The sequence below is a fragment of the Bombina bombina genome, chromosome 1 (genome assembly GCF_027579735.1).
Source record: "Bombina bombina isolate aBomBom1 chromosome 1, aBomBom1.pri, whole genome shotgun sequence".
Classification (NCBI taxonomy): Eukaryota; Metazoa; Chordata; class Amphibia; order Anura; family Bombinatoridae; genus Bombina; species Bombina bombina.
In genome coordinates, this window is record NC_069499.1 from 1,382,385,561 (window position 1) to 1,382,405,640 (window position 20,080).

The 20,080-nt window shown below is 35.8% G+C and overlaps 1 protein-coding gene across 1 annotated transcript in view; it reads right to left on the reverse strand.

Moving 5' to 3' along the window:
* Nucleotides 1-19,219, reverse strand: part of LOC128651188 (high affinity immunoglobulin epsilon receptor subunit gamma-like) — an 86,666-nt gene extending 67,447 nt beyond the window's left edge. Inside the window, exons 1-2 of the mRNA XM_053704480.1 lie at nt 19,085-19,219; nt 7,409-7,503 (exon numbers count right to left, since the gene is read on the reverse strand). Of these exons, the coding sequence (XP_053560455.1) occupies nt 7,409-7,503; nt 19,085-19,133 (144 nt within the window). The 5' untranslated portion in view covers nt 19,134-19,219. The remainder of the gene's footprint in view (nt 1-7,408; nt 7,504-19,084) is intronic.
* Nucleotides 19,220-20,080: the final 861 nt, after the last annotated feature.

The window sequence follows — 20,080 nt, forward strand, 5'->3', positions numbered from 1 at the left end:
TCGGCAATATTTTCTGACAGCGGGAATGCACATTCTTTATGCACCAATAGCCCTTTTGGTATAATATCTAATTCTAGGCACTTTTGCAGAAAAGATATTTCAGCTTTGTTTTTTACTTCTGTAATCAATAGTTTCTCCAATTCCCTGAAAATCAACTGGATGTCAATTACATCCTCCTCATCTGTGCTTACATTTAGATTAGTTCTATCTTTCACTATTTATAAATCAATTGCTTCCCTTAGATTCCGCAAACTCTCCATCATGAAATATATAAAAATACCGTGGTGCATAGGTGATAGAAAAATTAATATTAATATTAGTACAAACTTGGCTGGCAGCTTAGCGTGACTAGGTGAAAAGATTATAAATGTCTGTGAGAGGTACACTATGCGCCTGCCTAGATCGACCTTGGCTTTGGAAATTGACTCCTAGTAGTCAATAAGTACTAATCAGATAAAGTTTGGAAACCAAAGTGCCACAAAAAGGCTGGGTCTGAATAAATGCTAAATCAATAAAATTACACTTTATTTTAAAACATGCATGGATCCATGTTACAAACCTATAATTAAAATATACATAAAAACAATTTGACAATAGATTAAAATCACATCCAGTATCCTCTTTCTGGTGTCTAGTTTGACCGATTTAGACTGATGTACCAGTCCTTACTAATTAACATATACTTCCTAATAAGAGTTATGTTTGGCTGTTCCTGAGATTAGGGTGATCAATGGTGATGCTTACTTACAATCTGCTAAATTATCAGAAATGTCTGTTGTTAAATGTTGAGTGCATGAACTATACAAATGAGGTGACTGTGTAAATAAAAACTTTATAGTGTGTCCTTCCGTGTTGTGTTTCAATCTATAGTGCAAAATTGGAAATGAAAATGAAAATAACTTCTTTCAGGTGATCAAATTATTTCAACCTGTGAAAAAATAAATGAGAAGGAATAGTAGCAAAAAATTCAAATAGTGTATGAGCTAATTGAACTGAAAAGTGACTTCCACTCAAACACAATCAATCCAATGCAATATCAACTCCAGCATGGTTAAAACAAACAATTGTGTGTGGAATGAAATAGAAATAGAAATATAAGGGCAGATAGCCCAAATCCCAAGCGCTTAGAAAATCTAGGTGGGCAAGAATGATAGGAGTTATATAGCTCCTGTAAACAACTGAGAGTTGAGCCTCTCACTAGTTTTCCCTAAGAAAACGGATAGTTCAAGTCAATATCAGTGATACTATTATACTGATCAATTTTACAAATACCGAGATTCAAGCGTCTTCAAACAGGCGCATAGTTATTGTTCCTAAGTCTTATATTAGTGGCAGAGTGAAAACCGCTCTCAACCAATAAGAATACTGCCTTTTTACACACCTCCCTAGATACAATAAACTTACCACGGCAACTCAAAAAATGCATATAACATACTACGGCTATAAACATAAACATACTACGGCAATTCAAAAAATGCATACAGCATATTACGGCAATAACTGAGAGTTGAACCTTTCACTAGTTTTCCCAAAGAAAACAGATAGACTGAATCAATATCAGTGACACTATTACACTGATCAATTTTATAAAGACAGAGATTCAAGCGTCTTTAAATAGGCGCATAGTTATTATTCCTAAGTCTTACACTATTGGTAGAGGGAAAACCGCTCTCAACCAATAAGAAACCTGCCTTTTTACACACACCCCTATATACAATAAACTTACCACGGCAACTCAAAAAAATGCATATAACATACTACGGCTATTCAAAAGAATGAAGTTTGATTAAACATACAGATCTCCCTAAACACACAAGGTACATGATAACTTACTATGGCAACCAAAAAATGAAGAGCGGATAATACCGCATAAATGCAAACATATAGATTTTAAACTGTTACAAGAAATCATAACATTTAGTAACAATCTAAGATTACGCACTAATCTCTATAGTTAACATTGTCCCTAAAATGTTCCATTTTAATTACGAATCGATAATTCTCCAAGATCTAAACGATCCAGTGATTAACAAATGACAACATTAAGAAGAGCCGGGTCTGAATATAAAGGTTTAAATACATTGTGGGAATATACAAGTTTATTCACAATGATATGTATATTGATCATTATACGTTAATACTTGTAGAATAAGGCACAAGGTAAACCGGAAGTAATTTGCCTAAGAAACCGGAAGAACTTAAGGACCGATGATAAACAAACCGGTTCAAGTTTATATATAATAAAGACAAAAACAAACAAAATACATAAGCAATAAGATTACTTGGAAGAAACAAATACATTGTGGGAATATACAAGTTTATTCACAGTGATATGTATATTGATCATTATACGTTAATACTTGTAGAATAAGGCACAAGGTAAACCGGAAGTAATTTGCCTAAGAAACTGGAAGAACTTAAGGACCTATGATAAACAAACCGGTTCAAGTTTATATATAATAAAGACAAAAACAAACAAAATACATAAGCAATAAGATTACTTGGAAGAAACAAGTTTGCAAAATTAAGTTTTAAGCAAAGCCATTTAGAAATAAGGGTTTTAACAAATGGTATGAAACCGGAAGTACCATGCAACCACTTCCGGTCTACATTGGCCAAATAGGTATAAAAGAGCACCTGTAATTACATATTCCAGTCTTGAAAAAGGTCTAGTATAGACCGAAACGCGTCGACTGGTGAGTTGATTTTCATTTATCATACTTGGGTAAATACTCTCTGCACTATTGTGTCTATTTTTATTATTTTAGGTGCCATTTGGGATTGCCGGGCTTTTGAGGAGACCTAGACAACCCATAACAGCTCATTGGTCCTGCTGTGGTTGCAGGCACTTCCTCTACAAGGATAACCTTCACTAGGAAGATCTATCTATAGATCTTTTCCACAATTCTGCACGTTTAGTTTTTATTTTTGTTTTTAGCAGTGGCCACTGATTCTCAAAGTGTTTATATATATTTTTTCACAAGTGATTATTAATATTTTTTCGCAAGAGACTATTATTATTATTCTTTGTATTTTTTACATTTTATTGCTGGTTTGGATTTAACACTAACATTTGGATTACAACACCTTTTTTAGAAGACTTTTTTTCAATTAGTGACTATCACGGACTTGGGCTATCTGCCCTTATATTTCTATTTCATTCCACACACGATTATTTGTTTTAACCATGCTGGAGTTGATATTGCATTTGGTTGATTTTGTTTGAGTGGAAGTCACTTTTCAGTTCAATTAGCTCATACACTATTTGAATTTTTTGATACTATTCCTTCTCATTTATTTTTTCACAGGTTGAAATAATTTGATCACCTGAAAGAAGTTATTTTCATTTTCATTTCCAATTTTGCACTATAGATTGAAACACAGTCACCTCATTTGTATAGTTCATGCACTCAACATTTAACAACAGACATTTCTGATAATTTAGCAGATTGTAAGTAAGCATCACCATTGATCACCCTAATCTCAGGAATAGCCAAACATAACTCTTATTAGGAAATATATGTTTATTAGTAAGGACTGGTACATCAGTCTAAATCGGTCAAACTAGACACCAGAAAGAGGATACTGGATGTGATTTTAATCTATTGTCAAATTGTTTTTATGTATATTTTAATTATAGGTTTGTAACATGGATCCATGCATGTTTTAAAATAAAGTGTAATTTTATTGATTTAGCATTTATTCAGACCCAGCCTTTTTGTGGCGCTTTGGTTTCCAAACTTTACCCCCTCAAGATATAGTCAGTTGTCCAGGTTCTGAACATAAACAAAACCTAGAATCTGAGCTATATATTTGTTCAACCATAATTTACCTCTTTAAAATTAAGAGCACTCAAATGTATTGTATATTGTTTTTTAGAGGACAAATAGAGCTTTCTTTTAATATCAACTGTTTATATATAAACTATACTTTTATATGAATAAAAGTAAGTGTGATAAATTATGAAATGTTATGTTTTCCAAGCAATTGTACTGTGAATATCATAGTCCTAAAAGACTTTACTGCAATAAAACACACATATTTGTGTTCAGCAATGTTCTACAATTACAACAGTACCCCCCCATATACACATTTTATGGGGTTTCTGGAAGTTACAGAGCAAAATATGGGGCCTGCCCATTTACATGGAAAATTGTCACATTGATTTTCTGGACCTATGTCGCCTTTGAGACATTATGGCAGCCCAGTAATAAAAATTACCCCATCATAGCATCCCATTTGCAAAAGTAGATAACTCAAGGTAATCTTAAAGGGGTATTTTGAGTTGTTGTGTATAGTTAATTGATTATGACCTGAGAGTGATTGGGCTTAACATAAAACATAAAAAGGGTCAGGGCAAGGTCAGAGGATCAATGAAGTCAGGAAGACAGAATAATAAACTAAAATAAATTAGGAACACATACAGAGTCATTTGAATTAAAAGTTTAACTCTGTATGGTACATTTTTAAGCAGTCTGTGATACAGAGGCCAGGAAGAGATGGGCAGGAAGGACAATAGTAACTAGAGTCCTTCTTAAATCCTTTTTTTAAATATTTTATAGCATCTGCATTTTTTCTGGGGTGACTTTTTGCAGTCTGAATGGGGGATCCTAGAGGGAAAATGGCTACCGCAAAGTCTCTGGACATTTTCTGACTGAAATGTGGGAGGATTATTAGGGGTCTGGTTAAACAAAATATTAGATATAATATTTATGAAAATTCTTTTTTGTAGAGCACATACACATTATACACTGCAACCTGAATGACATAAAAGGCTACTTTTTTGTACCAGGTTTTGGTCTTTTGCTGAAGTAGATAGGGCTGTATGCACTGGTCAGCTAAATCTACTCCCCCATATTTTTGGTGTACTCCACAATGCACTTTGGTTTTTGGATCTGTGCATCCTTTTCCTCACATACACTGGCACTGCAGTGTCATCGTGCATTGGAGAGCATGTACACTTTTTTTTTTGTCAGTGTACCGAAGGGCTAGTACCTCATCACGGCATGAACCTGATTTTGTGCCCTTATGTTATTTTTTTCCATATATCAGCTTTTGGGAGAAACCTGTATGACTTTTTTGCACTGGGCTACAGGCTAGGGTTTCAAAATAAAATAAATACTTAAAAGGCTGTATGCTGGTATAATAATTGTCCAGCCATAGATTGTACCCTTTGTTCAGCAAGGGTAGGAGGAGTTCTCACACAATTTTGCAATTTTTGCCAATTGTATCTGGGCATCCAGGTGGATCTAGGAAGCTTTCTTTTCCCTCATAAATACAAAATGCCCAGGTATACCCTGTACTGAATTTGCACTGTTTATAAAATTTTATTCCATAGTGTGACAGCTTGGATGGATTAAATTTCTTGAAAATCAATCTTCTCTTAAATTTCACGAGAAATTCATCTATACAAATGTCCTTGTCAGGAGATTAATTTTATGATTTTTTTTCCAGAAAGGTGCCTTATTTTATATAGCCCCTGTCATGTGAGGGGTTATTTCTGGGAGGGGGGGCACTGGGTATTATCATTATAATGAAGAAACTGCTGAAGCTGTTTGTATCGATTCCTTTTAATAATCCCTGGGAAAAGAGGGGTAGCCAGGATAGGTTTCTAGTTCCAGTATAAAAGAATGCTGGGTTTCTTCACTATTCCAAAATGTTTTAATCTCAGAAGGGTATTGTTTCTGACATACTGAGAGTGGCTGGCATATAAATTTGTTTGAGCAGCTATATTCTCATATACTAAACCAAAAGATGTGCAATGAGTTCTTCACTCTAATCATGTTGTGGTTAAATTATACAGCCCCAGCTCACTTAATAATAATGATTACAATACAGGATCCCATCTCATGCCACAGTTAATGTGAGATATTTAAAAATTGCAGTACTTACTCTCATGCTGAGGGTTTATTATCTGTAAACTCAGCTTTATTCATTGCATGTGGAGAGCTGTCTACAAACACAAGCAACCTGTTGTGCAGTCTCAATAGTGTTGCTACTTCCACCTTGTCTCCAGTTAACAGCTCTGTAATAAGGATTCACATAGAAACCTTAGGTCGTCTTTCACGGGCCAAGTAGCTAATAATTGCCTTTTGCAAATAGACTCAGCGATGGAAGAATAACTGCTCCAAATGTTTTTCTAGACATTGTAGCACTGATATGTCTTCTTCTCTAATCGTCACTGCTCCTGAGTGCTGACTGGATCATAGGGGACTGTCTGAGTTGCTAGACACATCCCCCAACTGGTCCAGCAATCAGGAAGCAATGGGGGAGAAGGAACACACCATAACAGTAAGGACGTTCCATGAAGGGGTTAAAGCTAGTGGCTATGTAAGTAAATAGCTCATTTTTGTTATAGCTGTATTTCCTGGATAAAGTTCTGGTTTCTGGACCGAAACGTTGTGAATAACATTTTTGGTTGGAACTATAACGTGTACAGGGTTTGTGATCCGAGCTGCAGTATCCTATCTAGCCACACTTAGAACCACCCAATTAACTACACTCATTCTTGCTTGTTATTCTATTATTTTAAAAAAATGTCTTTGTTATCAAATTAAGAACCCTAATCTCTAGACATCGCCAATGAGTGAGAGGTGAACTGCTTTGTATAAAAAGTAAGGAAGTGCTCTAGAATGCAGATTCTCAAAGGAGAAAGCACATATGACAGGGTGCATCCTTGCACTGATATTTTTGTTAGCAAATGCAAATAAAACTGATCTACTTCCAGTGTTCTGTACTTTACATTTGCCTCTAGTTTTGTATACATCTTTTCTATTAGTGCAATAAACACATTGCATACTTTGCGACAAACTTACATCTTTAAAGAAAAAACTGTGAGATCTGCAAGAGTAGAATGATTAGACAATACAATGAGACCTGTAAGAAAAATTCAGACATGCTCAAGAAATGCTGTGGTTCAAGCCCATTTGCCAAGGCTGCAAGACTAATTTTACAATATAAAAATTGTGTGCCAGATTTCAAGTGGAGCACTAAGTATCACTTGCTTGTGCGCTGGTATTACAAGTTAATCGCAAATTTGTCAGTTTGCGGGAGCACAATAATTTAGCTCTTCACTTGTAATCTAGCCCAAAGTGTGTTTTTCTTCCTGCATAATGAAAATTAAACCTGTGTTTTTATGCATATCTCTCATTTTAAAATGTATTAATACAATTTTAATATCTACTTAATTAATCTGCAATTGTCTGCATATCTGCAATACTAATTTATTAAATCTATTTTAATGTGTATTTTGATTGTGATTTTTACTTCTTACTGTCAATACATAGGATTTTTTGAAACTAAGTAATTAAAAAATATTGTTATGAAACTCTAAATTCTAAAAAAAATTATAGTCCGTATCTATCATGTCATAGAAGATGAATACATTTTTTTTATTGCATTCCCTCACCTTGAGGTGGCAGTAGAGAGCAGTGAGGACTATCCCATACAGGAAAAGTATTGCATCCAGGACATAGCAGATCTCTGGCTCTTGCATACCTGCAACTTTAAAAAAAAAGTTTTGTTATGTTTTATCTCTTTTCCCAGTTAAACATTTTAAGTTGTAGTTTATTGGAAAATATGATCTAAAAAATATATAAAATATTACAGGGACATGAAACCTAAACATTTTCTTTCATGATTCAGATAGAGCATACAGTTTTAAACAAATTTGTTGACAAGCATACCTTGGTAGGCTCAGCATCTGGGAGCTAGCTGCTGATTGGTGGCTGCACATATATCAGCTAGCTCCCAGTAGTGCATTCCGGCTCCTTTTAAAAAGGAAACAAAGAGAATTAAGCAAAATTGATAATAGAAGTAGATTCAAAAGCTGTTTACAATTGTATGCTCTATCTCAGTGATGGCGAACCTTGGCACTCCAGACTGCACTTCATAGTGCCTAAGCATCATGGGAAATGTAGTTCTAAAACATTTGGAGTGCCAAGGTTCGCCATCACTGCTCTCTCTGAATCGTGAAAGAAAAAATGTGGTTTTCAAGTCCCTTTAAAAGAAACATAAAATCAATAGCTGCTCGAAACCAACACACCGTGCTCATCTCTGTGAACCTAAAATCCAGATTAGCAAAAACTCAAGGTAGCCCTAAATGCAAGAAATCATATTTTTTATGCCTTGTTGCAGGGAAGCTATTCAGTAAATCTATTAACTTCTGTAGAAAATAGAATGCTTCTATTTTTACCCTGAAATTTCCGTCAGTCAACCTTCTTTCTCAATATCCTTTTCTAGATTTAATCTTATTAAAATGCCTTCCCTCTTAAATGATTTACAGGATTTAAACTAACTTAAAGGGCCATAATACCCAAATGTTTAAACACTTGAAAGTGATGCAGTATAGCTGTAAAAAGCTGACTAGAAAATATCTCCTGAACATCTCTATGTAAAAAAGAAAGATATTTTACCTCAAAAGTTTCTCAGTAGCCACCTCCCATTGTAAAGGATTTCTAAGCAGCATATTAGTATGTCTGTCCTGGGACAGCTTAGGGGATGAGCCTTGTGCACTCTCTTATTTCCCTATTCAGCTTACTATGAAATCTCATGAGAGTTAAGTAAAATCTCAAGAGATCACAGTAAAAGAGTTCATGACCTCAGCACTGCTGATGCTGATTGGCTACTGTTCATTTCTTCATTTTTTTTATTTTTTTACCTGCAGCTGGGAGCAGCTGAGTATAACTTTTTACACAGAACTTACTCTGCTGAGCTGAGGAGATTGTGAGGTAAAATATCTTCCTTTTTTACATAGAGATGCTCAGGTGATATTTTCCTGTCAGCTTTTTACAGTTATGCTGCATCAGTTTCAAGAGATTTAGCATATGAGTATTATGTCCCTTTAAATCATCTTAAATATACAAGACTTTTGTGTAGTATTGCAATAAATTAACTGGTTGTGAATAGCTTCTGAATACATTAAAGATATATGAAACCCCAAATTTTTCTTTCATGATTCAGATTGAGTGTGCAATTTTAAACAACTTTCTAATTTAATACTATTATCATTTTTTTCATTCTCTTGGTATCTATTGTTAAAAAACAGGGACGTATACCAGAGCCGGACCATTTCTGGAGCACTATATAGAATTAGTTTTGCAATAATTATATCCATTTGCAAGAGCACTAGATGGTAGCACTATTTCCTGCCATGTAGTGCTCCAGATCCCTAACTAGGTATCTCCTTTATTATTATTATTATTATCATTTATTTGTATAGCGCCGCCAAACTCCATAGCGCTGGGTACAATGATAGGGGTATACAATGACAAAGATCTCCTTCAACACAAGGGTGCGATTTATCAGCTGAGGTGGACAGGGGCGCACATACGCTCCTCTGTCTGCCGCAGCTCGCCTCTGGCGGGCTGAATTCCCTTGAAGTAATTCTGCATTGCTTGAGAGCGCTATTTTGTGCTCACGTGCAATCCCGCCCCTGCCCGCGCACAGCCAATCATGCGCGGGCAGGAGCTGTCAATCTCTAGTACAACCGGGGATATTATATTTCACCACTTTAGAGGTGGCGAAAAATTAGGGAAGTAGTGGTCTGATGACCTCTGCTTGTTAAATACGGTGTGCAGGTTCTCTTGTGAGAACCTGCAGCCATAGTGGGTCGAAAGGCTTGCGAAGCCTTTGATAAATCAAACCCAAAATATCATGGGAACAAAGCAAATTTGATAATAGAAGTAAATTGGAAACGTTTTTTTCAAATTGTATGCTCTGTCTTAATCACAAAATAATTTTTTTGGGTTTCATATGATTTTACCACCTTGCCTGCAATTTATTTTCAAGGGCCAAACTTCCCACACCACTTACCTAATTTGAGGAGCAAATTTGGATTTGATACTGTATTAGACAAAGCTTGAAATTTTCAAGCCAGCTAGTGAAAGATGTATTAGAGTTAGGATTATTTGTCTGCAGTATAATCTTCCAATTCTCATAATTGGAAAACCCACAATTAAATTACTGGAAAAGGGGGCAAAATAAATAATGAAATAATGTTGCAAATAGCTTCTTTTTTTTTTTTTTTAAATAAGCATAATCAAACATTTTATGTTACAGTCATATACGGCTAGATTTGGAGTTTGGCGGTAAAAGGGCTGTTAACGCTCCGCGGGTTTTTTTCTGGCCGCACCATAAATTTAACTCTGGTATCGAGAGTTCAAACAAATGCTGCGTTAGGCTCCAAAAAAGGAGCGTAGAGCATTTTTACCGCAAATGCAACTCTCGATACCAGAGTTGCTTACGGACGCGGCCGGCCTCAAAAACGTGCTCGTGCACGATTCTCCCATAGGAAACAATGGGGCTGTTTGAGCTGAAAAAAAACCTAACACCTGCAAAAAAGCAGCGTTCAGCTCCTAACGCAGCCCCATTGTTTCCTATGGGGAAACACTTCCTACGTCTGCACCTAACACTCTAACATGTACCCCGAGTCTAAACACCCCTAGCCTTACACTTATTAACCCCTAATCTGCCGCCCCCGCTATCGCTGACCCCTGCATTACACTTTTAACCCCTAATCTGCCGCTCCGTAAACCGCCGCCACCTACGTTATCCCTATGTACCCCTAATCTGCTGCCCTAACATCGCCGACCCCTATGTTATATTTATTAACCCCTAATCTGCCCCCCACAACGTCGCCGACACCTACCTACACTTATTAACCCCTAATCTGCCGACCGGACCTGAGCGCTACTATAATAAAGTTATTAACCCCTAATCCGCCTCACTAACCCTATCATAAATAGTATTAACCCCTAATCTGCCCTCCCTAACATCGCCGACACCTACCTTCAATTATTAACCCCTAATCTGCCGACCGGAGCTCACCGCTATTCTAATAAATGTATTAACCCCTAAAGCTAAGTCTAACCCTAACACTAACACCCCCCTAAGTTAAATATAATTTTTATCTAACGAAATAAATTAACTCTTATTAAATAAATGATTCCTATTTAAAGCTAAATACTTACCTGTAAAATAAATCCTAATATAGCTACAATATAAATTACATTTATATTATAGCTATTTTAGGATTAATATTTATTTTACAGGTAACTTTGTATTTATTTTAACCAGGTACAATAGCTATTAAATAGTTAAGAACTATTTAATAGTTACCTAGTTAAAATAATTACAAATTTACCTGTAAAATAAATCCTAACCTAAGTTATAATTAAACCTAACACTACCCTATCAATAAAATAATTAAATAAACTACCTACAATTACCTACAATTAACCTAACACTACACTATCAATAAATTAATTAAACACAATTGCTACAAATAAATACAATTAAATAAACTATCTAAAGTACAAAAAATAAAAAAGAACTAAGTTACAGAAAATAAAAAAATATTTACAAACATAAGAAAAATATTACAACAATTTTAAACTAATTACACCTACTCTAAGCCCCCTAATAAAATAACAAAGACCCCCAAAATAAAAAATTCCCTACCCTATTCTAAAATACAAAAATTACAAGCTCTTTTACCTTACCAGCCCTGAACAGGGCCCTTTGCGGGGCATGCCCCAAGAATTTCAGCTCTTTTGCCTGTAAAAAAAAACATACAATACCCCCCCCCAACATTACAACCCACCACCCACATACCCCTAATCTAACCCAAACCCCCCTTAAATAAACCTAACACTAAGCCCCTGATGATCTTCCTACCTTGTCTTCACCATGCCAGGTTCACCGATCCGTCCTGGCTCCAAGATCTTCATCCAACCCAAGCGGGGGTTGGCGATCCATAATCCGGTGCTCCAAAGTCTTCCTCCTATCCGGCAAGAAGAGGACATCCGGACCGGCAAACATCTTCTCCAAGCGGCATCTTCTATGTTCTTCCATCCGATGACGACCGGCTCCATCTTGAAGACCTCCAGCGCGGATCCATCCTCTTCTTCCGACGACTAGACGACGAATGACGGTTCCTTTAAGGGACGTCATCCAAGATGGCGTCCCTCGAATTCCGATTGGCTGATAGGATTCTATCAGCCAATCGGAATTAAGGTAGGAATTTTCTGATTGGCTGATGGAATCAGCCAATCAGAATCAAGATCAATCCGATTGGCTGATCCAATCAGCCAATCAGATTGAGCTCGCATTCTATTGGCTGATCGGAACAGCCAATAGAATGCGAGCTCAATCTGATTGGCTGATTGGATCAGCCAATCGGATTGAACTTGATTCTGATTGGCTGATTCCATCAGCCAATCAGAAAATTCCTACCTTAATTCCGATTGGCTGATAGAATCCTATCAGCCAATCGGAATTCGAGGGACGCCATCTTGGATGACGTCCCTTAAAGGAACCGTCATTCGTCGTCTAGTCGTCGGAAGAAGAGGATGGATCCGCGCTGGAGGTCTTCAAGATGGAGCCGGTCGTCATCGGATGGAAGAACATAGAAGATGCCGCTTGGAGAAGATGTTTGCCGGTCCGGATGTCCTCTTCTTGCCGGATAGGAGGAAGACTTTGGAGCACCGGATTATGGATCGCCAACCCCCGCTTGGGTTGGATGAAGATCTTGGAGCCAGGACGGATCGGTGAACCTGGCATGGTGAAGACAAGGTAGGAAGATCATCAGGGGCTTAGTGTTAGGTTTATTTAAGGGGGGTTTGGGTTAGATTAGGGGTATGTGGGTGGTGGGTTGTAATGTTGGGGGGGGGGTATTGTATGTTTTCTTTTACAGGCAAAAGAGCTGAACTTCTTGGGGCATGCCCCGCAAAGGGCCCTGTTCAGGGCTGGTAAGGTAAAAGAGCTTGTAACTTTTTAAATTTAGAATAGGGTAGGGAATTTTTTATTTTGGGGGTCTTTGTTATTTTATTAGGGGGCTTAGAGTAGGTGTAATTAGTTTAAAATTGTTGTAATATTTTTCTTATGTTTGTAAATATTTTTTTATTTTCTGTAACTTAGTTCTTTTTTATTTTTTGTACTTTAGATAGTTTATTTAATTGTATTTATTTGTAGCAATTGTGTTTAATTAATTTATTGATAGTGTAGTGTTAGGTTAATTGTAGGTAATTGTAGGTAGTTTATTTAATTATTTTATTGATAGGGTAGTGTTAGGTTTAATTATATCTTAGGTTAGGATTTATTTTACAGGTAAATTTGTAATTATTTTAACTAGGTAACTATTAAATAGTTCTTAACTATTTAATAGCTATTGTACCTGGTTAAAATAAATACAAAGTTACCTGTAAAATAAATATTAATCCTAAAATAGCTATAATATAAATGTAATTTATATTGTAGCTATATTAGGATTTATTTTACAGGTAAGTATTTAGCTTTAAATAGGAATCATTTATTTAATAAGAGTTAATTTATTTCGTTAGATAAAAATTATATTTAACTTAGGGGGGTGTTAGTGTTAGGGTTAGACTTAGCTTTAGGGGTTAATACATTTATTAGAATAGCGGTGAGCTCCGGTCGGCAGATTAGGGGTTAATAATTGAAGGTAGGTGTCGGCGATGTTAGGGAGGGCAGATTATGGGTTAATACTATTTATGATAGGGTTAGTGAGGCGGATTAGGGGTTAATAACTTTATTATAGTAGCGCTCAGGTCCGCTCGGCAGATTAGGGGTTAATAAGTGTAGGTAGGTGTCGGCGACGTTGTGGGGGGCAGATTAGGGGTTAATAAATATAACATAGGGGTCGGCGATGTTAGGGGCAGAAGATTAGGGGTACATAGGGATAACGTAGGTGGCGGCGATTTGTGGTCGGAAGATTAGGGGTTAATTATTTTAAGTAGCTTGCGGCGACGTTGTGTGGGGCAAGTTAGGGGTTAATAAATATAATATAGGGGTCGGCGGGGTTAGGGGCAGCAGATTAGGGGTACATAAGTATAACGTAGGTGGCGGTCGGCAGATTAGGGGTTAAAAATTTTAATCGAGTGGCGGCGATGTGGGGGGACCTCGGTTTAGGGGTACATAGGTAGTTTATGGGTGTTAGTGTAGTTTAGGGTACAGTAGTTAAGAGCTTTATGAACCGGCGTTAGCCAGAAAGCTCTTAACTCCTGCTTTTTTCAGGCGGCTGGAATCTTGTCGTTAGAGCTCTAACGCTCACTGCAGAAACGACTCTAAATACCAGCGTTAGAAAGATCCCATTGAAAAGATAGGCTACGCAAATGGCGTAGGGGGATCTGCGGTATGGAAAAGTCGCGGCTGTAAAGTGAGCGTTAGACCCTTTAATCACTGACTCCAAATACCAGCGGGCGGCCAAAACCAGCGTTAGGAGCCTCTAACGCTGGTTTTGACGGCTACCGCCGAACTCTAAATCTAGGCCCTAGTGTTTTAAGTCCCTTTAACGACTTCCTTTCAAGTTAGCTATATACTGTATATGTTGAAAATAAATTCCCACAGAACATCCATTAGATTGCCTGAGTCAGACCATTTAAAATAAAGTACATTTTTACTATTAATGCAATATCTCTTTGTAGTATTAGGTATTTTGTATTTCCATATGAACCAAGGGTAAAAATCACTAAAGCACCCTCCAGTATCACCAATCCCTATATTATTGTGTGAAGCTTATTCACTAAAGAATTGTGACATGAGTATAATTTAGTGAATCAGCTACAGATAATAAAATACAAAACTAGTGAAAATAGATAGAATGGTGAAACTAGAGAGACAGGAGGTTTGTTTGTTTTTTGTGTGAGAGATTTGCCTAGAGTGTTTGTTTATTTTCTGGTGGGCAAATATTGTTTTCTGCATCTAGATCACTGCCAATATCATACACAATGACACAAGTTATCAGATGAAGCCATATGGAGAAATACATATTTACCCTAAGTAAGTCTGAATTAAATCAGGAAGGGATGTCTAGTTGTGTGTTTCTATTTTGGTTTGGGTGAATGATTTTAAAAACATTTCTACTTAAATATAATCATATCAGTAGTTTAGTCCTATTTAAATACTTCATTTTATTCCTGCTGGAAAATATCACATGCAATAAATCTATTACTTTATTACAAATTGTATGTGCCTTATAAACTCATTTGTGACCAAAAAGGACCCAGAACTAGTTCACCACAATTTCACTAAATATATCTGAAAAGGCATAGTATAAATTGAAAATCTCTGTTTCAGATGCTTAAATTTTCTCCCTGGATGACAAAAAAGTTCTTATTGGTGGACAGTGACAAGCCTCACAAGCATAAAAATATCAGTACAACTATTTTACAAAAAAAAACAAACATGTTTTATTGTGTGGGAAAAAAGAAACAATTTAAAAATGCATTGCATGCAGTAGTAATCCATATTTAAGATGAGAGAAAATGTATCAAAAAGGAAATCAATAAATAATTACATCAACGTTTTCAAAATTAATGTAAGATCCTATGGTCTGATTTTTAAAATCATTGTTACAGTGTTCTCAGCTTTATTTTAAACTCATTTTATCACATCTCAGCATAGGAATACACAGATCAGAAAAACAAATAGAGTCAATTTGTTGCCTCAAAATGTAATAGTTTGACCATAAAGAGACATTTTTTTCTTTATTACTTCTAAATGAGGGAATTGAAATGTATTAATTTTAAGTAAAAATGAAATGGAAAAAAACCCTCTGTGTCTCTGTTAGACTTACTCAACTCCCTCATGTACCCACTGTTAGACTTACTCAACTCCCTCATGTACCCACTGTTAGACTTACTCAACTCACTCATGTACCCACTGTTAGACTTACTCAACTCACTCATGTACCCACTGTTAGACTTACTCAACTCACTCATGTACCCACTGTTAGACTTACTCAACTCACTCATGTACCCACTGTTAGACTTACTCAACTCACTCATGTACCCACTGTTAGACTTACTCAACTCCCTCATGTACCCACTGTTAGACTTACTCAACTCACTCATGTACCCACTGTTAGACTTACTCAACTCACTCATGTACCCACTGTTAGACTTACTCAACTCACTCATGTACCCACTGTTAGACTTACTCAACTCACTCATGTACCCACTGTTAGACTTACTCAACTCACTCATGTACCCACTGTTAGACTTACTCAACTCACTCATGTACCCACTGTTAGACTTACTCAACTCCCTCATGTACCCACTGTTAGACTTACTCAACTCCCTCATGTACCCACTGTTAGACTTACTCAACTCACTCATGTACCCACTGTTAGACTTACTCAACTCACTCATGTACCCACTGTTAGACTTACTCAACTCACTCATGTACCCACTGTTAGACTTACTCAACTCACTCATGTACCCACTGTTAGACTTACTCAACTCACTCATGTACCCACTGTTAGACTTACTCAACTCACTCATGTACCCACTGTTAGACTTACTCAACTCACTCATGTACCCACTGTTAGACTTACTCAACTCACTCATGTACCCACTGTTAGACTTACTCAACTCACTCATGTACCCACTGTTAGACTTACTCAACTCACTCATGTACCCACTGTTAGACTTTACATAAATTGCTGCTTTCTCAGTGATACCAGTTTTCTCAAGCATATACAATGCAAACATGATTTTATATTAAAAATACAAATGCATGAATTAATTATAAAACAATTTAAATGTCTAAGGGGCAAATTATCAAGCGCCAAATGGACCGCTGCACCATAACTTGTCCGTCTGCTCTGAGGTGGCGGACAGAAATCAATCCGAACGAATACGATCGGGTTGATTGACACCCCCTGCTAGCGGCCGATTGGCCACGAATCTGCAGGGGGCGGTATTGCACAAGCAGCTTGTGCAATGATAAATTGTGCAAGTATGAGGTATTGTTGAATCAAATGTATGTTTTAAATAGAACAGTAATATGGCAGCAGTGTTTGTAATAATGTTTTTAACAGTTATACACTTTAAGCAGTAGGGGCAGCATATAGTGCACAAGACACAGAGGCATACTCCTGAACCTACACTGGTTGTGTATTTTTTTTTAAATAACATACTTTAAAAAAAAATAATAGAAGTACATTTGATAACTGAAGTACACTGAAGGCATGCTCTATTGGAATCATGAAAAATGAATTTATGACTTTTATGTCCCTTTAATTTTTCACACACCTTGCTTGGTCGTAAGCTATGACAATTTTAAAAGAAATATATGGCCCAACGGATGGTTCATACCTTCAATTATTATAGAGCAGGCAATTAGGCAGTGGTCAGTATAACATCAGAATAACAATCCTCTTTTTAAAAAAAAAAAATGATTTTAAAAATGAGTATTAGAAATGTAACATTTTAGTTCATTTAAAATCGGTCAGGGCTGCACAATATGTTTGAATTCAGCCTTTTCTCTTAACCATTAATAGTGATTCATGTTATGTATTCAATATATAATTTAACACAATTGTCCTAAATGTTTAAAATTATAGCTCACAATTAAAGGCAATACATATCTTTGAAACCCAAAATGATTGATTAACAGGAGTAGAATATGATTTCACACGGATTATTCTAGTTTTAAATATTTTCCCCATATTTTAGTGATTTTAATAAAAGTTATGTTTTTACATTTATCAAGCCTCAATTAATCTGGGCATAGAGCGCTTATAAAGCATCCTTGGTTTGGAATCTCTTTTCTTTACATTTCTGATATATCAATTGATGCACAGCACCACTCCCTAACATATAATATAATTAACTAGTTGATTTTGAGACACTGAACTAGCATTATTTACCAGGTATATCATTTGTGAATTTGCCTTTATATTGCCGTTGTTTAGTGTATTTTTATAATTAATCTTTAAACAATAGGTATGGAATGAAAACACACATAATGTGTGTGTGTGTGTGAAAAAAAGCAGTGCAAGTAGCCAAAGTCTAAGGTGTAGAATTTGAACACTCAAGAAACCTATTTTATTTGTGCCCCAAATGCTTTTGAATACCTTCTTTTAATTTGGTTTTTATTGCATATACAAATGGATTGGAATGAGATTAAATTTGAAAATAACACAAAAAAGTCATTATGGAATCCTAACAGATTGGAATTGGGGCCAATGGTTTGTTAGCTATTATTTAAAAAAAAAATATGAAAAACAGAAAAGGAAAAAAAAAAAAAAATTTACTTTAATACATTTAAAAGTAAAAAATACATTTTATTTATTAAACAGGCTATTTTTTTTTTTTTAAATAATGCAAAATATCAAAGAAGAAATCCCCTAAGCACTCAAAGGAAACTATACTATCAAAATCTCACTGATCCACAGAACTAATATAATAAATATGTTCTCTAAAACATAAATTATTCAAGAGAAAAATAAAATAAAACAGTTTAAAAGAAATCAAAAGCACCTGGTGAGCCCAGAGCCTAATCCCCCAGCACAAATAAGTACACAATTATAACCTGGGAAAAAGCACAATATGGGTAACTATCCCCATTATAGTGTGTGACACGAAAAAAAGATCCCTCTCACTGACCTATCTGTAACTATTAAGTACTCCGCACTGGAGCCAAAAGGGAATGGCAGTCTTCCTAGCCTTTCATATCACCCCGCTGTAATTATTTATAACATTCTGGGTATTCCCCTGCTACTAATAAATGAAAAGGTAATATCAAATATAAAAATAAATCCTAAGGGCCTTTGACAAAACTGTATGCAAAAGTGCATCAGGCTGTCCTTGTAAGTCCAGTGCCTTCCATGGCCTGTTTATAGATTTATTTTTATATTTGATTTATTAAGGGATATAATTGTGTACTTATTTGTGCTGTGGGATTAGGCTCTCGGCTCACCAGTTGCTTTTAATTTATTTTAAAGTGCTTTATTTTATTTTTCTCTTGAAAAAAAGTTATGTATTAGAGAACATATTTATACTGGTTATGTGGATCAGTGAGATATTGATGGTATAGTTTCCATTGAGTGCTTATGAGATGCTTCTTTCCTATCTTTGATTTTTTGCATTTACTTGTCTGCATCCCGCACTGCCCTCGTGGGCAATACTTTTTGTCCACTAGGGATTATTATTGGTCAACCACCTTTTTTATTTGCGACAGGCTGCGAACAGTACCAATATTTTATGATTTAGATGGTAAGAATGACAATGGGAGTTGGTTCTTGAATGGTCAAGATTATTTTTACAAGTCAGCAACTTACCTGTTCCTTGGACTCTTGAAAGAAGCAGGGCAATTGGAATAATCCACATCACAATAAGAGAGCTCACGCAGTAGGGAACCAAATGGCCTCTCTGCACGTCAGGTTTTTTTTTCTGTTCTCCAGTCGCTTTGGAGAGTTTCAAGAAGTGGCAGCAAGTGTTAATGTCCAAAACCACATAGGATGCAACGTCTACTCATAGCCCAGCCCTCAAATTCTTACTCTAGATGTTGTGTGCTTAAGGCAGATATTTCTCTTTGCACAGAGTTTTGTAATATAAGCAGTACATTATTACAGCAATTTCCCTATACACAGTTTATAAGGGGGAAATACAAATTCTAAAAATAAATAATTTATTAAGAATCTGTAATTACTTAACCTTTCAGTTTTGTTATACAACTTCTGCATAACACAGGCAGTTTTTCAGCCTTAAAATGCTGGAAAAGCTGTCTAAGTAACTGAAAATACATTGAATTTTTTATACTACACATATTGAACATTTTGTGGGAAATTCAATTGTTCTTTTAAAGGAACATAAATCCCCAAAGCTTTCTTTCATGATTCTGATAGAGCATACAACAAGTTTAAAAACGTTATGACTTTGTTTTTAGTGTATTCTTTATTGAATATATTTTATTTAGTTTACTCTGCTTTATGACATGTGTATCCTCTGTTTCAGTAATTACTCATGTCTACATACAAATTATAGGCGTTGCAATTAAAAACCTAATTAATAACATGCAGTGCACACAATGATAAAGCTTCCCCTTTTTATTTGTGATTTTTTTTTCTTTTTGTATTTTAAAGGGAGACTGAACCCAAAATTTTTCTTTCATGATTCAGATAGAGCATGCAATTTTAAGCAACTTTCTAATTTACTCCTATTATCATTTTTTCTTCATTCTCTTTCTATTTTTATATGAAAGAATGCATCTAAGCTTTTTTTCTTGGTTCAGAACTCTGGACAGCAGTTTTTGATTGGTGGGTGAATTTATCCAC